This window comes from Astatotilapia calliptera, chromosome 5 (genome assembly GCF_964374335.1).
Source record: "Astatotilapia calliptera chromosome 5, fAstCal68.1, whole genome shotgun sequence".
In the NCBI taxonomy this organism is placed as follows: domain Eukaryota; kingdom Metazoa; phylum Chordata; class Actinopteri; order Cichliformes; family Cichlidae; genus Astatotilapia; species Astatotilapia calliptera.
This window is the reverse complement of record NC_137426.1, coordinates 14,887,751-14,915,437: the sequence shown is the minus strand read 5'-3', so window position 1 is coordinate 14,915,437 and position 27,687 is coordinate 14,887,751. Positions and strand designations below refer to the sequence as shown.

Genomic DNA, 27,687 nt, shown 5'->3' with positions numbered 1-27,687 from the left:
TGTTTGGAATTACTGACACCAGTGACTCGGAGCAGCTACTGCGTGATTTTCGCAGGCAGAAAGAGCGCCACAGCAGCACCGTGCAAGAGGAAAGGGAAAAAGATATCAGTCAGAAACTTTGGAAAACCTCAACATTAATGCCGACTGTTAGAACTGCATTCAGAGCACAAAAGTTTTATATAACGTTTATTATTTTAATACAAAAAAATCTGATATAAAAAAAAAAAAGAAAACATAAAAAATGCTTTAAGTTAAAACCGGTCCATTCCAGAGTCTCTCCCTACATAAAATTTAACACAAACAGCTCAGAGTGTAACAACCAAAACACTCTGTACAAACTAAACTTTTTTACAGGATATAAACATCGTCCACAGGTATGAGGCAGTCTGTTTGTCAGCCTCCGGTACAGGTTACTCTGCAGTGCCATTTTCCACAAAAACAAAACATCTTCACAACAAAACAAAAACTTTACTTATTAAACGTTCCCAGAGTGTGAAACTGGTGCGTTCAGGGAATCTGGGAAAATGGGACTACCACTCAGAGTAATAAGAGTCACACTTAAGGTCCAGATGATACTGATTTAAATGAGACCCTTCATTCAGTCAGAACCTGCCCTGTATCCACATCAGTACTGAATTCTTCTGTGACTGAGGTACACCAATTGCTGTGCTTGTTTTTATCTCTCGATCATGTCCAAAAACTGAGAAAGGGCTTCATCTTTCAGTGTTTTTCAAACAGACATACATATTTGGTGCTTTGAGGTTTTTGGAGGCTGCAGAACTTCAGTAAGAGACAGAAAATAGTTGAGGACAACATTTTTTGATCTGATCTCAGACTGCCAGCCATCAGAGACAAATGTCTTCAGACATTTCAGTCACTCTTAGGTGCATAAAACAACTACAGGAGGGCTTGACAGTCAATATTTTTATGTGAGAAATAACATTTTCACATTTTTGATGTTTTAAATGAAAAACATCAGAAACTTGATTTAAAAGAAAACAACTTATTGCTGATTCACACATTCACATATCTCCTGGGGTTTAAGAACAGCCCTGCAGGAGTACAGGTTGAAAAAGTTTGTGTTTATAAGTTTGAATACTGTACAAAGACCTGCAGCACTGATATAAAATTAGTGTGCGGCATTTTCAAGACACGGTCTTGCACATAAAAAGAGGTGATGAGCCCTGACTGACAGAAACATGCAGATTCTTTGACCTCCTGGGATGATTCAGGATCAGAAGCAGACTATACAAACCATCTGAAGCTTGCATACTTTAAGACTCTACTCTACTCCACTTTTGAACCACAAACAACATGAATTTTTTTTGTGGTGCAATAACCTGGCTAAAACGATGATCTTTTTTGTTTTGTTGTTGGAAACAGAGCGTGGACACCTGTCAGAGTTTGGCCTGTTCAGACTCCAGGCTGTTAGTTTTCTGGGGTCATAGTTTAATCTGCTGGTTGTCTACGTCCCATTAAAGCCTCCTCGCTGCCCCCCTCTGTACCTGAAGCCGCCCGGACCTGCAGGGCTGTGGTACCCTCCCAGCAGTGAAGGACCCGTGAAGTCCATAGCTGCCTGCTGGAAACCCCAGACCAGCGGGACAGCACCTACAGGGCCTAAACCTCCAGGCCACAGGGGTGGCTGCCCCAGGAGGCCCCTGATTCCTCCCAGGGCATTCAGGGGCCCCAGCATGGGGGCCCGGTGAAAAGGCTGTCTGTGGACTCGAGGTAGGTGGGGGTGAAGGAGACCAATGCCCCGCTGGCTGGGCGGTTGGTACTGCAGGTGTGTAGCACCCTGCTGCTGCTCGCTCACATGTTGCTGAGGGTGCTGGATTTGTAGTTGGGGCAGAGCAGGATGTGAGACACTCTCGTGGTTTGTGACCGAGGTGATGTTTCCAGGTACCTCACTGTTGCCCGGTGGTGCTGCCTCTTCTGTTATTGGCTGTTCATAGCTGGCTTTTGTTTCACTACAGAAAGAGAAGCAGAAGAAGAGACTGAGCAGGAACCGGACTGTCAGAGGTTGAAAACTGAAATCAGCACAGCTTTTATGGATGCATGTCAGCATCACATGGAAACCTCTGGGCCACAAAATGAAGTGTACACAGAAGTGCCAGAAAGTGCAGTTGCACTAAGGGCCACTTGCGGCTCTAAAGGTAAGTCGAAAAATTCTGTTTGTATTTTATATGAATACTCGAACAGTGTTAATATTGCAGTCATATTACAAACTGGCCTGTAAAAAAAGAGCAGGACTCAAACCAGCGTGTTATGTTACCTTGTTCTGTCCTCGCCCTCTGCTGGACAGGTGGTGCAGGGCGGTGCACTACTTTCGTCTGCTTTGGAAAACGCAGGCTCTCCATGTTGATCTGCTTCGCTGTGTGTCTGATTGCTCAACGCTGTCACTACAGCTGCGTTCTGATTGCTCGGAAAGGCTGGCGTGCCATTATTGCCAGTAGCCTGGTTTCCTGCCTGTGAGCCCACCACTCGCACTGGAGTGCTGCCTCTCTGATCTTCAGCCTCTCTCCCTGCACTTCCTCCTCTCCTCCATCCCTCTGTACCAGGCTCCACCTTGTCCTCTCTCCTGCTTCTCAGCTCTGGCTGCAGTACCGAGTGAATTGAGTCCAGTGTGGCTGCCACGGCTTTCCTGCCTGGAGTAAGCTGTACTGCGTCAGGAGGACCTCCCTGACCCAAAGGAGAGGAGGGACTGTGTAGGAAGCCTTTCACAGGGTTAATGCTCAACTCTGCCTGGGACTCCAACTGCTGCTGCTGCTGCTGAAGCTGTTGCAGCTGCGCCTGACGCTCTGCCCGCAGTTGTAAGATGGCCTGTCGAAGAACCTCACAGTCAGCGTCTGAGTGGCGAGGGACCCCGTCCTTACAGGAGGCGTCAGGGACGAGCTGGTCAGAGGGGTGAGGGACAGAGGTTGGGAAGCCGGAGCTGGGCTGTGGAAGCTGCTGTGGTTGGGTGATAGAGGAGAGCGAGTGGTTGTGCTCTGGAAAGATGGACAGGGAGCATTCAGGACCCGAGACACAGTCACTATGACTCAGCTGACCCCCGACACCTGAGGAGAGAGGAGTACTCCCATCAGAATGGATGACAGGGCTGCATTTAAAGTTAAATGAATGCATGTTATCTCTAAAACATGACTTTAAAACATGACTCTGAAGAGAAGGAGACGGAAGGAGAGAAGGAGTGTCAGTATAGGAGTAAAGTAGGAGAAACAGAAAAGATGGAGAGATGGTAGAGCAGACATTTCAAACCTTTGGCACCTTTGGGAGACAACATGTCATCTATGATTGGCTGCTTTGCCTTGATGTCATGACAACCAACTATTTGGGAGAAGTTGTGCAGAATTTCATCGATATTGGCAACAATGATGCCCCCGCTGGAGTAGGCCGTGAACTTCTCATTATGATGCTCTGAATAAAAAAAAAATTTAAAAAAAGAATGATGAGATTATTTTCTCATGTTAATCACATGACATATTAACTTAACAGTCAGCTGAGCCGCTGCACATGCAGTCATACTGTGCACAGAACATGAAGATTTGTCATTCATAACTAATTGAAGCCAAAATCATGAACAACATGAAAATTTGATTAACCACCCGACCAATCAAATGATCAAATGTTTATTGGTGGAATTTATCATCCTATAAATGCACTTCAGGCACACCGCTCCTATGGTTTTAAGTCAAGTGAAATAGGAAAGGCAAAAAGTAAAAGCTTATGCAGTTCAGTTGGGTTTAGTTTGCAATCAGGTAACCAGTCACCAGTATTAATCAGGTGCCCTGAGAGTCACGCCTGCTCACATATACGTACCTGTGAGGAAGATCGTGTGTCGGTACTGCGTGTATCGTCCCTGCAGTTCGATTAGACAGTCCAGGTCAGGCGACTGACGGTTCATCATGTCGCAGTGATGATAAGGGAGGAACTCCACGATCTGCCGCTTCTGATAAGCTGACAGCAAATCCAGCAGGCTGGCTGCTTCTCTCCTGAATCTGATGATCAAACATACACAAATCATCCACGTTCAGCCAGCAGGAGGATGTAGATGCTTCTTCAAACATCTTACTGTTGGAACAGAGCTGCCCCCCTGCACATAAACGGAGAACGTGTAGAGCGAGTGGAGTCCTTCAAATTCCTTGACGTCCAAAACTCTGCAGACCTCTCCTGGTCAGCTAACACCACGCCCCTAATCAAGAAGACCCAACAGTAGCTACACTTCCTAAGGGTGCTCAGGAAGAAGCAACTAAACGCCCTGCTGCTGGTGACCTTCTACAGATCCACCATCGACAGCCTGCTGACCTATGCAGTGACAGTGTGGCACACCAGCTGCACGGAGGAAGACAAGAAGGGACTGCAGAGGGTGGTAGATACAGCACAAAAAAATCATCGGCTGTCCCCTGCCCTCGTCTGCCATCTAACACTCCCGTTGTCTCAGCAGGGCCAGAAACATCTTGAAGGACACTACCCACCCCGGCTACCATCTTTTCAACCTACTGCCCTCTGGCAGGCGCTTCAGATCCATACGGGCCAGAACAAACAGACTCAGGAATAGCTTCTTCCCCAAAGCTATCACCATACTCAACTCATCAATTCTCTGCCTGTCTGTCTCTGTACTATACTGTACCAGTACTGTACTGTGTATTTATATTTATATATTTAAATTAAGTGTATAGTTAAATTATTGTATAGTTCTTATAATGTGTTAAAGCACATGTGCACTTTTATAAAGCTGTTTTAATCTCATTATACTATGTATTTTGTTACCATTCAACCACACCTCTCCAGTCAGAATGTATTCCAGCTTGGAATACTGAATAGTGTGACATTTTATCCACAAGGTCACCAATGACCTGTTTACAGTTAAGGTTAGTTTCACATGTATTCTTTTAATTCCTTTAAAGTTTTTAAAGTAAAAGTTTATATATCCTGCTAGAATTATATAGCAGTTAATCTGTAAAGCCTAAACTAATTTAAAAGAAACTTGTTTTGAAATGTGACACCTATAGTTTCTAAAATGGCTAAAGGCTGTTCATTACACAGTGAGAAGCAGATCTACTACCTGGCTTGTTCTTTTAATTTTTTGTGCGTTTTGCAGTGAATCTTCCACCTCCAAACATTCTCTAGAGAACTGTGCTGTTCCAGGAACATCAGCAGTGCCGCCAGTCGTTCTGTAGAAAAGCATTTCATTAATTAACACTCCAGTTATATAAGTAATGCATTTGTTTTGATTGACAGAAAAGATAAAATCTGTTTTTATCTTTGTGAAAAACAAAATTTTCTCCATGTGTAGATGTGATTTTTTCCCACTACATTTACATACATACATTTACATGGCTGCTTTCTGATTCTCTGACCTACCGTGAGTGATGCAGTCTGGACTGAGGACCAGCTCGTCTGATACGATGCAGCCTCCGGCTACAAACAGCTCATTGTAGCTGTTGTTCCTGATGTCATCCAGCGTATCGATTCCCACAAACACCACAGCGGAGTGTCGCTTCAGAGACACCAGCCCTGGGATCTGACAGCAACACAAACACATAAACAAAGCTGCTGTATGTGTGTTTTCAATGTGGGCTTCTCATGACTCAATATCTACAGCAAAACATCGGTCAAGCATGAAAAACTCAATTCCTCACAGCAGTGGCACATAAAAAGTGCAGCCGCTGACAGCTAAGTACTGCAGGAACCTCTGCAGCATACTGCACATACATATTAAAATCAAAAATATGTGGAAAACCTGTCATTGGTATTTGTACTAATCTTTGTCCTATAGTTAGCGCCTGCCACAGAGAAGGCAGAAATCACAACAGACATTGTTTGTTTGCAGTGTTACATTTAAAAGTGCACACAAGTGTTGTGTTAGAGCATTTAAGCTCTAAGTGCGCTGGTCTTTCCTGTCCAGGCCATCAAGTCAGCACATAATTGATGCATAATGCCAGCGTGATCACACGAGCCTCTGCATTGGTTTTACTCCTTCTACTTTGCAGTATAAAAGTACATATACATATATATACACATACATATATATATTCCAAAATTTATTCCAACAGGGTTGGACTCGGCACTTTTGCACATAAATCTGGTATACATGTCGTTATTGTGTCATGTTGATGTCACGTTGTCAGTATTGTGCAAACAGCAAAGAAATAATCGGAGCCCTACTACCTTCTATGTGTACACAACCTGCTCAATAAAAACTGATTCTGGTTCTGTGTGATCAAAGGGGTGCTTGTACAGGTCTGTTAACTCCTGGTTAAATAAAGGTTAATAATGAAGAGCTACACAAATGGACAAATCTCACAGAAACTTTATACAGCTAGTGAGCAACAACATTACATTTGACCTCTGCAAGGTCAAATAACGTTAAACTTATTTTTAAAACTCTGGGATTATAGTTTGCATCCAAAGATCACATTTGAACTCTGACCTCAGGTTTACATTTCACATATGCCTTTCTTTTAAGCTGACCCCAGAATGCATTACATCTTTAGAGAAAGAGCTGCTGAGGTCATTTGAAATATACAGTAGTATAATATTATATAATAAGCTTAAGTTACTCATGTCCAATTATTTACAAATCAATACCCTTTTTTAATGTTTGTGTCGTGTCATGTTACCCTTACTGCACTACAAACTTCTTAAAGTACATTTAGAAAGAACAAAGATGACAAAATCAGTACATAAAATATAATCCCATTCCCTTAAAGGTAAACTCACAGCCCAAACCACTTGCGCTTCAAACATGTTGACACTGCTGGAAATATTCTGCGTAGGAGGTAGGACACATGAGACTTCTTACTGCACGGGACTACTAGACCCTTTATTTGCACTGTACTAAGAAGCTGCAGGTTCACTCACATGCAGCAGTGCCTGGTGTCTTAAAAAAAAACGAGGCCTGGAGAGCTTGAGTGAAAACAGCTGATGTCTACAGTACACTACAGTAAGCTCCACTTAACCACAACCGGCGCAGTCATCATCAGACAAAACGTGTGGATTAAAGCAGAGTCCGTCAAGACTTTACAGCTGTTAACTACCTTGTGTACATGTCCAGCTATGTCCTTGTTCTTAATGATGACCAGGAGCCTGTTGTCAGGGTCTTCTTGGCTCAGAAAGGTGATCGGATTCTGCTCCACGTTACCCTGCTTCAGCAGGAGTTCCTACAACATAACGTCACACACAAAACATAAACACAAATAAAATAACTCTTCACTTTAACCAGAGATTATACACATTTATACCAACAAAGAAAATTGGTCAACTCATCGTACGCAGCAGCAGCAACAGCTTTGTGTTTAGCTCCTTTAGCATTAATATAACTGGCACTACCTCTTTCATATTTGACATGTTAAACAGTCTCTATTTGCGATTTTCTTGAGATCATCTTGTCAAAGTAGTCAAGCTGTTTATTTATAAATAAGTAAAGGAAATCCAAATTTAAAAACAGTTAAAAAATAAAAATAAAAAAACATTCTGGGGACTTTCCTTTGGCTCTTCGTGTAGTGTGAACTGAGCTGCCCATGAGGCTACCTTTATATCTTTGGTGACCTTGTCTCCTGGTTCAGTGCAGTGGATGTAGAACTGCAGGGAGTTTTTCTTGACTTCTTTGATGATCTCCACCAGGCTGTTGAACACATCTGGCTGCAACTGGCTGATCAGGGAGCTCAGGTCTGTGGCAGGGGGTGCGGTCCCCACACTGGGCTTGGCGACAGGTACAGAGCTCGGGCTGGATGCCGGTTTAGAGGGATTGGAAGCTTCTCCCAAAGGGTCAGAAGTGCCGCCTAGCCCCGGCAGAGTCACAACAATGTTTTTAGCTGGAAGAACACCCCCACTGTCAGCAGCAGCAGTACATAGCACAGTCCTCGTGGTGCTGTTTTCCTGTGTTTGGCTGACATCTTGAGTGATTGTCCTGCTGATTTCTACAGTTTCATTCTGCTGCGGTGTCCACTGGGAATGTGGTGATGTGCTAGGTGGAGGGCAGAGGACAGAAGTGTTTGCAGGCTCATAGATCAAACCAGATGAGGGGGTAGGAATTGATAAAGAAACATGAGAACTTGTGGGATTCCTGTAGGTTGTGCTGTCTGGCAGCCACGCTTCATTTCCTCTGGAGAGCGCTAGGCTTTGACTGACTGTGGTGCCAGAGTCAGCAGCTGTCCACTCATCACAGGAAGCAGACCCCTCGTCATCTCTGCCTGTAGTATTAGCTGCTCGAACGCTGGCCACAAAAGCACTGACTGTATTCGCTAAAGTGGAGTCAGGGTTAGTCCCACTGAGTTCGGGCTTGCGCTCTCGCCAGCCATCATCAAACTCTGTTATCATGCTGTTAATGCCGTCCTTTAGTGAGTCCACGTAGTCCTGCACGGAAGGGCAGGGGTTGTAGAAGGACACATACTGTGAAAACTGAGACACGGAGGCGTAGGACATTGTGTGTTGTGGTGTAGGTGTTGCTGTGATTAAAGTCGAGTGAGGATACTGAGGTAAGTTATAGTGGGTGCTCTCCTCCTGCAGGAGCAGCTGAATCTCAGAGGAGAAGTCACCAAGATGTCTGTCCACAATGCTGTTAATATCTGTGCAAGCAGAGGCTGAGGAGGGAGAACCACCTACCAGCTCCTTCACATTTCCCTTTTTACAATCCATCTCTTGGATCTCCAAATCTTGTTCATGATCATCAGTCGCTTTTATCTCTCGTTTCTGCACCTTTTCACCTGCCTGACTTTCTTTTTCCTTCACCAAAGCTTCTACCGCTTCTTCTTTCACTTTAACCATTCCTCTTTCTGTTGCTTCCTTCACTCGCTCAGTGGATGGTGACGAGATCCTTCTCTCTGGAGATGGAGGAATAGATGGACGGATGGCTGCAGAAACACATGGCTCTTCAGTCTTCTTTTCTTTACCCTGAGGTTTCTCCCCTTTGTCACTGGATGCTGCTGCAGGAGAAGACAGTGTTAGACTGGAGACAAATTCTATTAACTGTACACGAAGGTCAGCCCATTTAAAAACAAGCATATATTACAAGAGGGAAGGATTACAGGAGTACGGTAGAACCAATGAGGATCGTGTGATTGCACTGGCACTATACATCAGTCGACTGCTGATGTAAAATATAATAAAGTTTAAAAAAAAAAAGTCTCACCTTACACTTACAAACTGTCATCTTCATACTATGAAATTTTTCTGCGTTACAAGTCGTTAAAATCAATACAGGAACACTAAATATCAATGTTTGAATTAATAAATGAAAATAAATAAATAAATACATGGAAATACTCAGGGAATAGGTCTCTACTAACAAGGCTCATCTCCTGCACACTTAGCCACATATGTAAAACGCAGTTAGCCATAAGTTCAGGGGCAGGGGAACATGGCAGCTTCCACAAACTGGCGCCCGCTCCTATGTATTTCTGATATATTAAATATAAGTTTAGAGTTAAGAATGCATCAGTTTGATGTAGGATGTAATTACACACTATTCTAGATCCTTTTTTCTGTCTTAATACCTTTTGAGAGCAGGCGCATCAGTAGCCTATAATAGTCATATTTTAAATGAACGGTATGGATCGCAGACTGTGAGAGGGACTTTGTCTTTAGTTTGCAGTAGGTATCTGAAGCCTTTAACACATCTGAAATGCTCAGGTTCCTGTTCAGATCTGGAATTTTAAATGTCAGAAGTGCTCAGAAACACGGGTAAAAATAAAATCGTACTTCATACTGCAAAAATAGTAAATTTTTCATAGCTTCCTCAAATATATTAAAGCTGTTAAATAAATAAATAAATCAGTCACAATGATTTACACAACCGATAACCCAGAGTTTAAAGGTGCAACATAAAATGGAAAAATAAACTTGTATTAATTTTTAAATTTGCAGTTGGCGATCAAAACTGCAGGTGGCATTAAAGTCCAGAATTCACTGATACATTAAGCAAGATGCTCTCAGGTTGCGTGATGTTACCTGCAAACTCCCTGGAGGCCATGGAGGTTAACAACTCCTCGTTAGCACTTTTGTGGTTCTTATTAAGTAGGCTGAGCTCATTAGGCTGGGAGAATGTGTGGGGCGGAGGGCTGGCCTCCAGGGAAGGAGAAGGTGGGGAACTGGGCTGAGGAGATGGGCACTGTGTGGGAGATTGGGGAGGGCTGGGCTCTGGAGATGGGCACTGAGACGGGGAAGGTGGGGGACTGGGATCTGGAGAAGGACATTGCGAGGGTGAAGGAGGAGGACTGGGGTCAGGTGAGGGGCACTGGGAGGGGGATGGAGGCAGGCTGGCCTCAGGGGATGGGCACAGGGAGGGGGAGGGAGGAGATCTGGGCTCAGGAGACAAGGTGGGGCTCTGCCTGGGAGGGTTGGTTGTTGTGGTGATGCTTGTAGCCATGGTGAGGTGCAGGAAACGAGGATCGTGAGGGATGTTCCTGTCTCCCAGGGCGTACCTCTCTGAATTCAGACCTGCAGACGGAAAACACCAACATTTAGTTTTCAGTCTGATTAGTTCTCCAACTCTGTGATCTGCAATCTAAACTACAGGCTGCTGTATTCATCCTAACTGTACCTGGACACGGTTTTAGCACAAAAACCTTTATTCCTATGATGGATGTTAGTAAACAACGTGGCCCCTTATCTTTTTATTGTTCATACATTTTTTTGTTTTTTGAGTTTTATTCTGACTTTAATTTACTCTTCATATTAAAATCTACAGTATTTAAATGTGTGGTATGACTGCTGATTGTTTTTTTTTAATTATTGTAAAATGCACACGGTCTGTTTTAGAGTACAGATGTCTGACTGAGCAGACAGACACACCTGTTATGGGGATGAGGACCCACGGGATCTCATATTCCTCATCGTCATCTTCATCAAACTCCATTTTTTTCCCCAACTCTCTTCTTCCTCCTCGAGCTGCTGCTCCGTGGTGATTCATCTCCCCGCTGTGCGAGCTGGGACTGAATCCCTCCAAACTACTGACGCTACCTGCCGTCTGCTCCTACAAACACAGGAAAACACACTTTGTAATCTCACCTGTTTGATTTCAAATGGTTTTGTTTTATGACACTTTCCGGAAGAAGCTTATCCAGAGTGGGAGCTTTATTTAGAAGTAATACAAATAGAAGCAGCTTTGTAGCAGGTAAATATGCAAGTACTTATATATTTATAAGACAATAATACAACATTGGTTTGGGGATAAAATATTAAAAGATAATTATACTAATATTCATAAGAGGGATAGGTAATGCTAATTTCCAGCTGCTTACTTTCATTATTTAAGTGTAAACATTAAATAACTTTGATAAAGCCGTCTGTTAGGTTCGGTGAGTCAGACTTTTTCCACCTGGGTGCCTAAAACAACAGATCAGTGTTGGGAGCTGCTGATGAGAAGCCTTATAACAACAATTTTCCAACCAGTAATTCTTGATTTCTGCTGCAACATTTGGTGTAAACAACATGAAAGAATCACTGGTGTAACTGCATGGAGGATAGCTCTTGGCACACTTTGTGACTCTCAGGAGTGACTGAGCATTGTTTAAACGTTGGTAACCGCCTTCCTGAGTATTGCTGCTGACCATGTCCATCCCTGTATGACCTCAGACAACCAATCTGCTGATGGCTGGTTCCAGCAGGATAACACACCATGTCATAAAGCTCAAATCATCTAAAACTCCTTTCCTGAACATGACATCTCTATTCAAATGGCCTCCATAGTCACCAGATTCAATGGACCATTTTTGTAAAGTGTTGGAATAGGAAATTCACTTTGTGGATGTCAATGTGGACAAAATCGCTGAGGAATGTTTCCAGCACCTTGTTGAATCGATTCCATGAAGAATTAAGCTGTTCTGAAGGACACCCGGTAGAAAGCAGGCAAGAAGATGACTAATACATTGAAATAATACATAACAACCTATGTGATTGCACTGGTATCATCTTCCTTATCTCTTGTTGGTCTTAAGATGCTAAGAACACTCTAAAAACCACTGAGATCATTTTATAAACGACCCTTAAAAGCTCTTGACAGGAAACCACAACAGTATCACAGCTGTGATATGCTTCAGGTTTTAATAGGCTTTTTGTTCTGCAGTCCAGTATTCGCTTTATTCACTGTAAACTAAAAAACAACAACAAAACAAGTAAAAGAAAACCCTTGCAATGCATCTCTAAAAATTTACCAGGAAACAGAAGGTAAAAAATGTGTGTAACACTGGTACCCACAAACTAACAAGTGCACTTTAATGAGAATTGCACTTTGCAAAGTAGTCCAGTAGGCTGAATTGAACCCTTCAGCAGACAGGTTCTGGCTGCCTGACTGCATGTTTGACATCGCTGATCTAGACAGTAATTTTGTGAACAGACACCATAAACATCAAATACCTCCAGCTCATCCTGCTTTCTCAGATCAATGTCACAGTTGGTGGGCAGGCCTAGTTTTGTAGCCAGCTTATCAAACGGATACGACCCCCTCAGCCCATCTTCTTGTGCCTCATAAAGGCTCTGATTAGCCGTTCCTCTGGCAGCCTGGTCGAGGCCTGGAAATGAGCAGAAAAATCAACTGAAATAAGATGTAAGCAGCAAGCTGCTCCATAACAGAAGGAAACAGAGTTAAAAGATTCTGGTTAAACAAAGGAGCCAAAAGAAGAGCAGGAAGAATGGAAAGTTTCAGCATGTTGTCCGAGTATCCGCTCACTTGTTAGCAGGCTCAGAAGTTTGGTGGCAAGTTCAGATCCGTCTTCTCTCAAATCAGTATCCTTCAAACCCAATGAGCCAATCACAGACGTGAAGGAGACAGGAGACAAGGACACTTGGTTTCCTTCAACTTAGAAGGCAAATCCAAAGAGAAAACATGTCATCAGTCAATGATTGTGAGCTTGTTAACAAAATGAAAAAAGCAAACAATCTTTGGTGTTCTTAAGAAAATTTAGAGGGAAATTTGACAAAAAAGAATCATCGAAAGAAAAAGAGCTTCCCCTGATGTTGCATGAATATACAAATATGACTCACTCATGAGGATTTGCTGTCAAACCTAAGTTCATTCATGACTTTAGAGGTTACATTTGAGGACCTGAAAGCTGATTTTCATGAAGCCTGGGATCAGGTCATATCAAAAAACGCAGACATGCTTTTCCCATCTCCTCACCTGGGATCTTGCTGTGCCTTATGGGTTCCTGGGATGCTTTCAGGTATTTAAGAGCCCTCTCTGCCGCCTGCTGCTCCATCTTCCTCTTCCTCCCTGGAGCCTGGAGCCCCCCTCCTTCCTCCCTCTTCACCTCATTTTCTGCATTCCTCTTGCAGGTCAAAACAAGGTCGATCAGCTGCTGCATCTGAGCAACAAGCATCACTGGTATGAGTTCATCAACCCCATAGGACAAAAACAATTTCTGTCACTTTACCTCAGTAAACCACCCACTGTGGGTCTCTCGCTCTCATTTCAGATGCAACTGTGAAACTGAAAATGTGACATCATAATGTGTTGACCAGACTTTCAACTTAACTGTCTTAAATCTGAATCCACCAAGTTGAGTTTCCTCCCTTGAGATTTCCTGTCAGGTCTTTACTACTATAAGTTGCTGCTTGTTTGTGGGTCTTTCAGCCCTCAGTTTCACCACTAGTAAGTGAAAAGTATGCTCTGTTTGTCTAAGTTTAGGTGAATGACTCAAGGAAATCTATTTTGCTTCGCAGGATTATTTTGCACATTTCAATCTCCGCATTTTTATTTCCGGACTCTACTGAAGTAGCTTTACATGACTCACAAATCTAAATAATCCTCATTCATATTTCTGATTCTTCCCTATCCCTCTGAGCCTGCTGCTATCTGAAGCTACCTGATATGATATTTGAACAGCAGGTGAATTAGAGCCTCTACTCATAGCCAGAGCATATTAGGAATATACATTCTAACAACAATGCCTCGCCTGTATTCTTAGTATAGATCAATAAAGATTTGGTTTGACTACCATTAGAATAGTTTCTGGGTTTTTCCAGGGGTAGCAGCATAGGCAGAGACCACCCTCACTAACTTCTGATGCAAACACAGTCAGTTGGTTCCATAAGCAGGCTGAAATATAAACAGAAACCACTCAGCTCAGAAAAGAGCTTCAAGGGTTACTCCAGGATTTCAAGGGGTAAACAGTTAAAGATTTCATGTAGAATTTTGAAAAGTGTAATATTTGTAAATATTCGCAATGTAATCAACATGCCTATTTGTTTGCTTCAAGAAACTGAACGAAACAAGGAGAAATAAACCAATGAGTATATAAAAATATATATTTAAAAAAATATATTTGCCATAATTTTCCATCAACTTGTTACCGGGCATCCACCACAAAGGGAAGCAGAGAGAGAATGAAGAGGGAAAATGAAGAGGCTGAAACAGGATTTCATTAAAATAAAAGACTGTGATCATTTAAGTTGTTCTTGCTGAAGGTCTCCAACACTGATCTAACCCAGAGTTCTCCCCAGAGCTTTCTGGCCCGGAGGGGGATATTGAGAGCACCCATAAACTGCTACCAAATGTAGCCATTTAACCCAAAAAACAACTGAATTACTTTTAAGCAAACTGAATAATATTTCTATTAAACCCCTTGAATTAAGGCTGAAAGTCCGTAATTCAATAACATCTTGAATTACAATATAATAATTTCAATACCATTAAAATAACATCTTGAGTCTTTAATTTTCAGATAAATAATATTGGTGCACAGAGCTGTATCACTGTCCAAATACTTATGGACATGACCAGTACAAGTGGACTTACTAAGCTGCGTTATGTTTTTTTGTGTGACTGTTCACCTTTTGTGTGTTGGTCTGCCCGTGCCTAGTATTTCCTGTCGCTTCCTTCTCTGTTGCGTCTCTTTTCCTGGCTCTTGCTTCCTGATGCGGCTGCTCAATTCCACAGTGCGCCTCTAATAACAGCCTGGCCCGAGCTGCTGATAGAAGGTAGAAGGCGGGGCTGTACAGGTAGGAGCGCAGGTAACCCTCCAAGTTCACCCGATGGTGTATGGGAGCAGCAACTGACTTTTCCTTGTCATCCATCTGGGAATCGTACTCACCCATTGGGTACTGTCGAACCTTGGGAGCAAACACAGAAACGTTACAGTCCCCAGGGGAAGTGGATATTTGAAGGAGCCAGTTTCAAGAGATTTGGGTCGTACCTTGCCGTCTTTCAGGCCAATGAGGTATTCCCGTGCCTGGCGCTCCACACCAGCAGACAGCTCAGGAGGGGGGTTGGCACGAACTTTGAGCAGGGCATGATGCATTGCTGGGATAAACTGACTTAGCCGTGACATTACTGCAGCACCAGATGTCTGAGACTCAGAGGCATCATGGGAAGAGAAGCCAGAGTGCGGTGCTACATGGGAAAAAAAAACAAACAAACAAGGAAAACATCATTAGGTTGAAAATAATGTTGATTCAGCTGTTTAACCCTGTCAGCAGAGTCAATGATCAGTATTAACACTTAGGCTCAGTGTCCTGTGAACTGTGGTTACACTAAAAATGCTTGTATGATGACTCAATTTAATTTAGCTCATCAAAAATTGGTTTTCAGGGACACCATTAATGCTCCTGTTATTTTCTTTTCAATATAAAACTTTACTTTGTACCAAAAGGCAACTACAATAAATGAATGCCCCTCATTTACGGCGATACTCACCAGTTTTGGACACATCTCTGGTCTCTGGGAAAACAAACAATGCCTGAAGACACCTCTTCCAGTTCTCTCCTCTCTCTGAAAACACATTAGCTCACTCTATTACTTTCATTATAGAAAATTCATAATTAATTATACAACCAGCAAAAACATAGTACATGAACATTTCACTGACATCTACCAATATTTTCTTTGCAGAGAAAACTCACAGCAGTGATAAAATTAAGGTTAACTACTTCAAACAAGAATAAAATTACTATGGGTTGGATTGTGCCAAATCTGCCTTTAAGGCACTGAAATGGGCTGAAAGCACCAATAAAGAGGATTTATATTTGGTCACCCTCCCCTTCAAAGTTATTCTCCAGTATTTTACTATCAATTTAGAAGAGGTGAGATGGCCTCAAGACACATTTCATTCACACTCTCCATCAGAGGATGTTACAGTAAGTTGAATGCTCAGCCTGAGGGATGGATCAAACACATTAATGAGCATGTTTCTGCTTGTGCTTCAAACCCCATGCTGGCAATAACTCTAAACATGAAGACTGGAACGGTCTTACATAAAAACTGATATCTGCCCAAGTTTGAAATTAGCAAAGAAAACAATTTACAGAAGCAAACATGAAATGGGTCAATACGGGACTGACAGAGAAGTGATCTGACTTCTCTAGCGCTAGATACTGCCTGGATTTGAATGAGAAGATAACGCTGAATAGTGAGAAATGCGTATTTATTTATTTTTACTCTTGATTTTTATCCAAATATTATCCTGCATACAATTTACCAGTATAACTCATAGTCCCATGCCTTACCTGTGGGCGTGGCCATCTGAACACTGGACAACAGGAACAGAAAGCCTTTATCTATAAGCGGAGTCACTATAACCTGTAAAGAGAGCAGACAACTTGTACTCAACACTTCCTGTCATTCTTCACATTTTATTTTTGTCTTCCTTGCTACACTTAGTTCAAACTGCTGCTGTCTGTGGGACATATTTACAATTTTTAGTATCTCTGAGACTCCAATAGTGATGCAAAGCATGAAAATAATTCTCCAAACAACTAAAAAACACAACAACAAACAACTTCTTAAGATAAAATAATGTTTCCACAAATCCACTTATCATTTTGCATTGCTTATAATCTTTTTGTAGTTTTATCACAATGAAAGTCAAAAATGAGTTACTGGGACACTTAATTACAAACCATTGTCCTACCAGCATAACAAGATAACTCAAGAATATTCAACTGCTGTCTAACATACATTTTACACCAAGTAAAGGTTCAAAAATAGAGTAAAAATCACTGTATCACAGAGTTTCAGCTGATAATGGCTCAGAACTTCACAATCTATTCACCTGCAATATCAAAGTGAAATAGCTGCCTTTGATGTGAGGCCGTTTCAAATAAAGGCAACCTGCTTTTCTCTGTAGGTAAATAAAGACTCTGGCAGATATATAGTTTCCATATATAGCTTCCATGCACTGTACATGAGAATCTGCTAGTCCTCTGTGATATTAAAGCAAGCAGAACCCACCACTCGCTTTATCTCCAGCTCATGCAGCAGTCTCGTCACGCTGGTTTTAGACCGATTTCTGTCCATCACTTCCAGAAGACTGCAGTAATAGCCGTTCTTCACAACTACCAAAAAGAAAATATAAAATAAGTCCCATCCACTTCCTCTTTCAAGCTCAATGCACATGCATTTTGAAAATATAACTAAGAAAGGATTTTTGGCAATATCTGAGGGTGAAAATGCTGTTACAGAAAGGGTGATTACTAGAATCTTATGTAACATTAAAGTGACTGTAGTTCTGGTGTGTAACGTGGCATCACTAAGAGGATTAATGTGATCTTACCCTCCTGTCTGCTGTTGTAGAGGTTATAGGAGAACAGGCTGGCAGGGAGGAGGTTGGTCACCTGGTCGAGCCTCATCAAATGACCAATTTCCAGCTTCTCTGGTCTGAGGGAGGATCATGGTGAGACAGACACAGAGCGAATTATTTTAAAATGGTAAGGATGCATTTGTTTAAATGTGCATGCAGTTTTTTCGAAGTAAGTAAAAGTAAAAATTATACTGCGAGGGATTACAGATCATTAAAGGTGCTGATGTGGTGGTTCTCATTCAGCTTAGATAGAGGATCTATGGAATCGAATATACTCCTAAATGTTAGCGTGCCTATCTGCAACATAAATGGCCTGTATTTGTATAGCGCTTTTCTAGTCCCTAAGGACCCCAAAGCGCTTTACACAACCTGTCATCCACCCATTCACACACACATTCACACACTGGTGATGGCAAGCTACAATGTAGCCTCAGCCACCCTGGGGCGCACGGACATAGCCACGCTAACATTTTATGTTTCACTAGACCAAACTCAACTCTCGCTAGCTGTGGTCCAAGATGGTGGAGTTCACGTGCAGGATGGAAGACTCACATCACAAGTAGCTGATTATATCATTCAAGTCTATCTAAAACCCACTTTAGATTTCAATCCATCTTTAAAGATAAAGAGGAGTCACAAATGTTGGTCAGTAAGTCAGCAAACTAATGTCTTTTCTGGTCATCCACACCCCACCTACAGGAACTCCATAACCCACAGTTTGAGAACCACTGCTTTAAACAGCCTAAAGGTCAGCTCAGTACTCACAGTTTGTGGGGTAGGAAGGGAGGAGACAGGGAACAGAGCGAGATCTGAAAGAGCACTCGGTCGCCTTTCACCAGGTCTCCAGTCCACACTGTGAACTGAGCATGCTCTGTGGGAGAAAAATAAAACCTCATCAGCACCAGAGCAAGACTGAAAAGAAAAAAAAAACAAAAAACACAGAGCTTCCTATTTTATATCCAAGCAGTGTAGGTGACCTTTCACATTCAGGTGTGATTACATCGACAAAAAACAGGGACCAGTGCTCACCTTTACTCCCCTCTGCTGACTGACTGTTCGACCTGCCCACCAAACACAAATTACAAACTTCATGTCAGTTTTGGCACAGAGATAGAGGTTAAAACTCAGAACCATTGTTGATTCCTCCATGTCTAAAATGTCCGTCAGACTTTTATGGAATAAAATATAAAAAAAACAAAACAAGAGCACATTCATTAAAAGACTCCATTTCTAAAGTTAATTACTGAAGCTGCTCTGGCTGCTTTTTCCTGGAAACCTGCGAACACTCTCTTTAGGTGTCATCTCGCTAGAATAGCATCAATTTACATGTTTCACATACCTGATGGGTGCTACAGGTGCACTGGGAAGAGGAGAGTCTTTTCCTTTAAGCTGGAAGGAGACCACAGCGTACGGGCACACCTGGCGAGGTCGCTGTCGCAGCTCGTCGAATGAATACTCGTAGAAGTATTGCTGGAATAATCAAGAAAACGGTTTTGTTTAAAGCAGTCATTGCTTCTTTAAAAGACTCACAAGGTTCCCAAACGCTTATTTTCCTCTTCAATAACCAGACGTGATTGCATATGTCAGTACTTTTTCACATTTACACATGCTGTGTCTATACTTGCACTGCCTACAAGTAGATTCACAACAAGTATGAACAAACTAAATGAATCTCACTACAAACACCTGAAAAATAATTTGAATGATAATGATTAGTGGTCACCATCTTGGCTCAGAGTAGAAAAAGAGGTGCTGTCAAATTAATTCCAGCTAGTAAAAGTAGGATAAGTCATATGCACTGATCACGATGTCACCATTAGCGCTGACAACATATCCTCATCAGCAGATAGAACTGATTTTTATTTTCCAGGCAAAGACAAAGAAAGACAAAATTCGAAAGAGGGCCAAAATGGGATCACAGACACACCAGATGAGCCTCCTTCTCCAAACGGAGCACCTCTCTATGCTCCTTCGGTAGCTGCTCAGCATACTGTGGCTGCTTCTCCATGATGAAAGGAGCAAGTTGAGGTGGCTTCAGCGTCTTGAGTGAGATTTTGGTAGCACATTTATATCAGTGTGCAAAGGGCTTAGGTATCCAGAGGTAGTGCAGACATGTTGGCAATGATCCACCCAAAACAGATGGATGGGTGCATGGATGGGACAAGTTTTTGACAAAATGAGGTGGCAATCACAACAATCAGAGTCAAATGCTGCAACTGTTATTTGTGTGAGTGTACAGCCAGCCTGTTCCATTTCAGACAACACTGACCCATGAAATGAAATTCACACACACATTAAATATGAGCCCTAACCCAACCATGGAAAATTTATTTTTCAGGTCAGTCCTAGTACAAATATGGAAACTAAAAATTTGATCATCAAACAAAAACATTTTAACTAGAAAACCTGTTTTAGCGAATAAACCATCTGAAGCTGAAAGATATTTTTCATGTCATTTTGTTCAATTTAAAACAAAAAATACATATTGACAGACGTGTAATTTTAGGTCTGCTTTTTCAACAGCTGAGTCATTTCCACACAATCCTCTCTGGATATTGTTTTTAAAGTTAAATTCAGACATTCAATTCCTGCCAAACACAAACCGGACCCCAATAACACCGCCAGAACCAACTGAAAGACTCCTGTTGACTATAAAACATCTCAAAGCACTGAAACAATTTTCTGTGTTGAACAGATAAAATGTGTGTAAAATGTGTGGGACATTATGTTTGTCCCAGAGTAAGTTGTCCATTTCTCAGTTTTTTTTTTTTCCCCTCTGTGTTTGAGTGTATTTACCTGTGTGAGTTCAAATGCGCGGTATGAGTTCAGCGAGGTGACTTTGCTGGCGTTCTTGGAGATATGGCTGTCAAAGCGAGGCGTTGGATCTAGAAGGTTTTTCATGTTTTCATAGATGCTCTTGACTTTTCCCTAAAACGCCAAACAAAGAATTCCACTGCAGATTACAATCATTTCTACCACTACGTATTGAGTTTAACAACAAAGATTTATCAGAATCAGTGTGCTGCCGGCTTTCTCACCCGACGACACGTACACGCCGTCAGGGCTCACAGATTCTAATGCGTCGGATCTGCGCTTTGTATTTACGTCTTTTTGCGGATTCCGTTTACCTGCTTTCATTTGCTGTTTTAGCTGTTTGGTGGTTGTCAAAATAGTTTTGTGATGTTTAACCTATATATAATTTAAATATCTACAGAGTGAGCCATCTAACAAATGACATATCCACAGTCACAACAACTCAGCAATAAATAAAACACAAAGAAACATAAAATAAGCAATCAAATCGATAATTACAAGAAAGCTTGCCTCACAAACTCTGTTCTTGACTTACATCAGTGACTCAATACTGCACTTTTCTATTATATCCTACTAAGTGTTGGTCAATGAAAGAAAAACTATGTACTTTAAAAATAGCAGCTAGAATTGCTTGAGGGTTTTTTTTTTAATATTTTGAATATTCAAATGATGACTAATGACGATGACTATCCCTTCTACAAAATCAACAATTTGCATGTCTCATGTCCTTGCTTTTCTCTGCTCTTACTTTGTGCTTTTATAAATGCAGCAAGACATTAATGAAGCATTATTTTAGTATTTGTGCAATTGTCCTCAAAGTGCAGGCTTCAGCTCGTGCTGGGGTCTAAACAGAGAATAACATGGAGCTGAGTAAAGTGATAGATTTTTCATAAAATACAATTATTTGACCAATACAGATCTTTTTTTTACCTGAATCCCAAATACTCTATTACAGAAGTACTTGTGAAACATAAGTCCATGACTTTTCCTAGACTTTGTGGATTTATTGAACTTTCCAACATTTTTAGAGGTTTGTAAAATTCCTTGACCATTCTCAGCTTTTCCACGCACATATGAACCCTGTAACTTACCTTCATCACTTTGAAGATGACAATCTCCCCCGTAGTTCCTGGTGTTAAGGAACTCATCTGCAGCAGGTCTGAGTACCTTGACAGATACACTCCTAAGAACATATGCAGACACATATGTCACACACACACAAAGTGATAAAATTACTACTTATAGAATTTTTTTTAAAGTGGTACCTTGACTTAAGAGTGCCCCAACTAACAAGTTTTTCGAGATACGCCCAGTCTCTTGTACAATTTTGAGTTTAGAGCTGAAATTTAGAGCAACATCTGCCGAGCATGTCGTGTTTCACTCGTTCACCTTATGCGGTTATTAGTGTTGTTCTTACATTTATTTTGCAAAACTTTGCTTTTCCAACCATCCGGAGGCGGCGTTTTTGAGGGCCTGGAACGGATTAATGGCATTTCATTTATCTCAATGGAGAAAATTGATTTGGCATACGAGTAGTTTGAGTTTTAAGCTCCGTCACAGAACGAATTAAACTCATAAGTCAAGGCACAACTGTATATTTACTGGAAAGCTGATTCAAAAAAATAAATTCAATATCAGCTTGTTGTGACTTCTCCTTTTAGCATACAATAACTCAATATGTAGATCATTTGTGCACTATTACCTTTACTGGGGTTTCCCAACACTGTGATCCAGCTTTGACCCACAAACAGTCCCTTCTCACAGAGCAGGGGAAGCTAAAACAATAAACAAAACACAAGTTAGATCACAGATATAATGAAAGCTCAGTCTTAAAGGACATGGTTTATTGGCATGATCCCAGTTATTTTACAGAGAAAACACAGTCATTCAGTTTTCTAGGAACAACTACAAGCAGTGTCTTTTCCCTGTAAACTTAATTTCTTAAAAAGAAATCTTCTAAGAAATACATACTTCCCTTAAGTAAATCAACTATGTAAATTGACTATGTCTCTGGATAAAGGCCAAAACAAACAAAACCACTGTTAACTGAACCAATAGCTCGGTGTCACTCCTACCTTTTGAGTGTCTGTCAACAGGAAACAGTAGCACTCCTCCAGCTCCTTATCGGTCCTCCCCTCTGCCTTCATCTCCTTCCTTTTTTCCACAAACTTAAAAACACACACACACACACACACACACAAATAATGTGATCAATCATAAACACAAACACACACAAAAACGATCAGTACAATGATCACTAAACAAACAATATCATCTCTCTAAACAGCTTTTCCTAATGACAAACCTATCCAATTCATAATTCTTACTCCAAGACCTAAATTTTCTCACAACACAAACATGGCCTCTGAAATAGCTGCTCTACCATGCAAATACAGGCAATACATTCACATGTGTTCAGCTCATTTCAGTGTAAATAAACAGTAGTTTTTATTGAGTGAAATATTGATTTGTTCATTTCCTGAGCACTGCACTGACACTTGCACATGTCCATGGTACCCCAATCCCGATATTTCTATTTAATTTCTTTTATTTATTTGACCAGGAATTTATTTATTTTTTTTTTAAAGATGAACAATCTATTTTGCGTGATCGTGCAAGACAAATACACAGAGCAGAATACACTAAATAAGAACTGATTCTGTTTTAACTAAGCTAACTATATTAGCTTGTCGAGGTTAAATCTCCTTTAACATCTCCTTTTACTTCCTTTAATATTGAAATATATGATTTCAGAATTCAGGATTAAAATTACTTTTTTTTTCTTCCTAAAATCGAATCAGTTATACTGCTTACTGTACTGTGACAATGTCTGTTCATTCACCTCCCTAACTGACAGATGTGTTAACAGGATCTACAGCTAAGTAATACTGGCATAATTTTTGTGGCATCACATTAATTTGCATTGCTTACTAAATCTGGCCCCTGTTCTCTTCCTGTGTGGACGCCCCATAAGAAGTTACGTCACCAACTACCAGCTGAAGCTTGCTTATGACTGCTCTTTACTCTCTCATGGAAAGGAAGTTATCTACCCAAGCAAGGTGTTAAAAAAAAAAAAAAAAAAGACAGCAGAGTGGTTTTGTGATACTTTGATCTAGAAAATGAATAGTCAGAGTACACCAGCGGTTTCAACATAAGGCCCTGAAACCAAAATCAACACACCAAATCGTCCAATCCAACCCACAGCACAGCTTTGGAGAATGTTAAATCTTGTGTTTGTTTTATAATGTTCTTACTGACAAAGACATCAACTACAGCCTGTAAGTAAATGATGAACCATTAAGGGGCATAAAATGAGCTGCTGTCTACTGTCAGCATTCCTTAAAATAACATACAAATTCCCTTTTTTTTTTATATATTTACTACAGAATTTGATTTTTTTAAGAGGCGGTTTGCATTAAAAAAGACATTTTCTTTGACTAAAAAGATTTCTGGTTTTTATTTTATATTCCAGGCAGTTTTTCTGCATTATAAAAGTAAGATTTACATTGCGGTTATTTGTCTTAAGATATATCAAGCATTAAACGCATAGTTAAACTTCTTTATATGGAAAGAAAGGTGAGACAATGTTTTTCTTTGTTTTTAGTACTATCATCTGTGTTGCCCACAAAGTAAACTGTTACAAAACCACTTGACCAGACCATCCAAGCAAAGACGTGTGGTCACAACCTGCAAGTAAAGTAGTCCCTGCATGTAACCCACGGTGATCTTGATTTCCCCCTCCCTCCCATTTAGTTGTTTAATGAATTCACGACTCTGACTTGTTTATCTCTCACCTCTTTCTCCAGCAGCTCACTGTAGACAAGCCGAGGTATGGAGTACGTAAAGCATCCAGCAGAGTTAGTGTCGATGTAGCTGGAGGTCAGGATAGTCATCATGTCTTCATACTCTCTGGACTCAGTGGAGACATACTGGAACAGAGCTGCAAGAAAGACCGGAGAGATTAGAGCCAATAAAAACCACTTTCACAAATAATCCCTCAGAATGATGAATCCATTTTACCTTTATAATTTACATATATACCTTTACACTGTCTTCATTATTTCATAGCAAGAAACAGGTGTGTTTGGCTGTTTGCAGTGTTCTCTGTTCAACATAACATTTTCTTCCACTGGACAAGTAATTGATGATGTAACTTCTTTTGGGGTGTCCACAGAGGAAGAGATAAGGGGCCAGATTTAGTAAGCAATGGGCCACAATATTAATTCCATGAAAAGCTGATATCATGACACCCCTAGTTTGCAGGTAACTGAACTTGATGCCTTGCTTTGTGTATGTGTAACAGGCATATAACGAGCTGAGGGGGAGCTCTTTCAACCGTATCTTCAGTTTCCCTGGTCAGTCCTGGTCATCACTGACACTTGCCTCTAGAAGGACCATAAACTCAAGTCAAATAACAGGACTTTAACTTGAGCTTGTACAGAATATTACTGCTCTTGTCAGTAACCCTGCTGTTCACGTATATCAGACAAAATTGTAAAATTTGAAATAAAGCCACCAATATGCCCCACCCTTTATGTCGCTTTGAGCACAAAGGCTCCTCATAAGGAGGCCCACAGAAATATTTGACAGACTGGCTTAATTACAACAGGACAGGTGCTGTTTTTTTTCTTTTTTTAGCCAGATTCTCAGGAGAACAGGAAAAACCTGTAGCAGCTGCCTCCCTCGGAGTGGAGAGGGCTCAGCTGGAGCATCAAACACTAATGTGTGATTTAACAAAAAGAGCTAATGCCCCCAGTAACCCACAACATATTTGTCCGTTCCACAGCTACAACACCGGGGTTGAGACAAAATATTCAAACACAAGCCAAAAAGATGTGGTGGTAGTTTCAAATTGTGGTCTCAGACAGCTATAATACATAAAGAAGATGTCAGCATAGCCTGACTATCTTTGAATTTACTGCTTCAAAAAACCCTATAATCATCAGCATGGTGGTTATTAACTATGTTTGTTAAATGATGCATTCAAAGGAGGAAAAAGAAAATAACTAAGATTTCTCTTGAACTAAAGGAGGCTTTTTCAGTAGGAGTGGTCTATTAGGCTTGGAAAGACTGCTTGGAAGGTACCAAGGAACATAACAGTTTGAGTAGGACAGGATAGGATAGGATAGGGAGTTGCATGGAGTACATGGGGGATATATATGCAATGACATCCTTTAAAACTGGCTCCCGGGCCAAAATTATTGTGTTGGTTTGGTGCTAATCAAGGCAAAAATAAATTACCATGGTCTCAGGCTTACATCTTTCTGACCTACCAACAATCCCTAAAAAGCACAACACCAAACCTTATCTCAAAGCTCATTTAACTTTTAGCCTTAATCTTATAGTAGACTCTGTAAAAAGCGCCAAAAAATGTCCTCAAGATCCCATTTTAGGGTCGACACGATGACAGTAGCCATAAACACAAGAGCAGAAAGCGCAAAGTACATGTGAGCACTTGGACACTTATAACTGGAATGTAAACAAGGAGGCGGTTACCTCGCTTTAGCTAACCCTCGTTAGCAGAAGCTAATGTCAACATAAAGGGGAAAATGCAGCTTATAATTTCGTACATGAATGCGTGGATATTTACTTTCACTCACAAACAGCCTAAAATCATCTATAAAGTGAAAAATAAACACCTGTTGCACTTACAAGCATGTAATTAATGTTAACTGGCTGGTGACGCTAACTCCTAGCATCCCTCACTAAGCCTAACCGTGTACTCAAACACACTGGAGCTTGTACGGAGTTTGATACACGCAAAACTGATGGTGACAGTAGGGCTGGACATATGAAATACACATTTGTGGACACAACCGTCATGTTGTGCGATGTAAGAAGAGAAAACAACGTTTTCGAATTGATACTCGCACGTCCGATAATGGAACTTCCCCGTTGCTAACTCAGGTTCAGGGCAGTGTTTCAGGTGTAAAAAACAAATCTAAACAAATTAGCACAGAGAAGTCCTGAATGCTATGGTGTAATTTTACTAATATACAGACACAATGGCCCACCTTTCTTTTCCTCAGTTTTCTTCGGTATGTGGAACTTGTAGGGCTCCTTGGGCATATGCCTCTTATGGACTATGTGAGGTGCCGAGTTCCTCCTCTCCATCCTCCCGCCAGCAGCGCCCGGTCTGTCCGCTCCAGGCTGACTTTCTCTGGAAGGGGTTAGGTCGATCACCTCGCCATCTTGCAGGCTAACATTAGCTCCAAGCTCCGCAGCAGCAGACACCCTCCTCGAACGACCTGCTTCCCTCCGGGGCAGGCTGCTGTCGTCCATTGTATGTATTTTGGACGTAACGGAATAGTCTCTCCTCAACCGTCACTCCGGCACCTCGTCTCTGCTACAGTCCCGCGATGACACCGCTGTTACCTCCTAATCCCGCAGCGGAGGGAGTCGGAGCAGCACTCAACCCGCACCATGCTTCCTGTGGGCGCAGATCTTCTTCACTGAGATTTAGCTGCACCTGGTTATCTCAATGCTGCCATCTTCTGGAAAACGAACCCCATCCCCACAGTTTCATTACGGTTTCAGTGGACGCAGAACAGCGATGGGTAAATAAACTGTAAAATAAAGCATGTCAGGGTTCAGGGAGGACAAAGCCCCGAGCCTAAAACTGCGACAGTTCCCACGATGTTTTTCCACGGTGTAGCACAAAATGGTGGTATAAAGGGCCACTGAAAGGGAAAATAAGAAGCCGAGCAGCAGGGCCGTGCAGAGACGTTTAAAGGGGCGGGTGCTCAAAGTTAAAAAGGGGCACATTGAACCAGGCTGAATAACAACAACACACATTCATTCATCAAGAATCTAATATGGGATCGCATCATACTATATCACTGTTGTGAGGTGGCGACAATGCAAAGCAAACGTAGCCTATGTTTTACCTGATGGGTACAATGTTGCTGTTGAGGGGTTTCTGCTGCTCCTGCTGCTGATAGTGCTGGAGGGCAGGGCTGTGTTGATCTGAGACTGTAGACATTAAAAAGTCCATAGGAGAGATGGTAGCTGATTAAACAAGTATCATGACATAATAACAAAATGCAAAGATTGGTGACAGCGCTTGGAACCATAAGGCAACAAAAAACTGTGAGAAATAAATTAGGCTCTGCCTGTGAATCACTCTTTGCTTCTCTTCTTCCTTCCATCCCATCATTTCATATATCACTCTCCACTTGCTGTCTATCTGAGAACAAGGCACAACTTGCTATTGCAATAAACTATAATCTAATTATCCACACCTAACAACTCTTGCACTTAATCTATAATAAAATGACAGAAAAATGTTATAGCACTGCCTTTAGTAGCCTCACACAGCTCCTACTGTTTCCTCCTCATGTCCTTACCAGGCATGTCTGGA

The 27,687-nt window shown here is 41.5% G+C and overlaps 1 protein-coding gene across 3 annotated transcripts; it reads right to left on the bottom strand.

Annotated features, from left to right (window-relative positions):
• Positions 1-173: 173 nt before the first annotated feature.
• Positions 174-27,644, bottom strand: tasora (transcription activation suppressor a). 3 transcript variants are annotated; one of them, XM_026167369.2, is made up of 28 exons: positions 26,342-27,644; positions 24,122-24,267; positions 22,403-22,495; positions 22,030-22,102; positions 21,419-21,510; positions 20,310-20,441; positions 18,853-18,983; positions 18,543-18,574; positions 18,279-18,384; positions 17,487-17,590; positions 17,165-17,268; positions 16,441-16,513; positions 15,632-15,706; positions 15,132-15,328; positions 14,770-15,048; positions 13,118-13,301; positions 12,668-12,796; positions 12,355-12,509; positions 10,792-10,972; positions 9,949-10,437; positions 7,531-8,921; positions 7,038-7,160; positions 5,362-5,521; positions 5,063-5,171; positions 3,817-3,995; positions 3,256-3,414; positions 2,273-3,056; positions 174-1,967 (listed from the first exon to the last, which is right to left on the bottom strand). In XM_026167369.2, exons 1-28 carry the CDS (start codon positions 26,607-26,609, stop codon positions 1,466-1,468), a joined length of 6,450 nt encoding a protein of 2,149 aa, XP_026023154.1. In that variant the 5' UTR covers positions 26,610-27,644; the 3' UTR covers positions 174-1,465. The 3 variants fall into 3 exon arrangements, with proteins under 3 accessions (XP_026023154.1, XP_026023155.1, XP_026023153.1); XM_026167370.2 differs by having other exon boundaries at positions 3,265-3,414; positions 7,531-8,924; positions 26,342-27,643; XM_026167368.2 differs by having other exon boundaries at positions 7,531-8,924; positions 26,342-27,445.
• Positions 27,645-27,687: the final 43 nt, after the last annotated feature.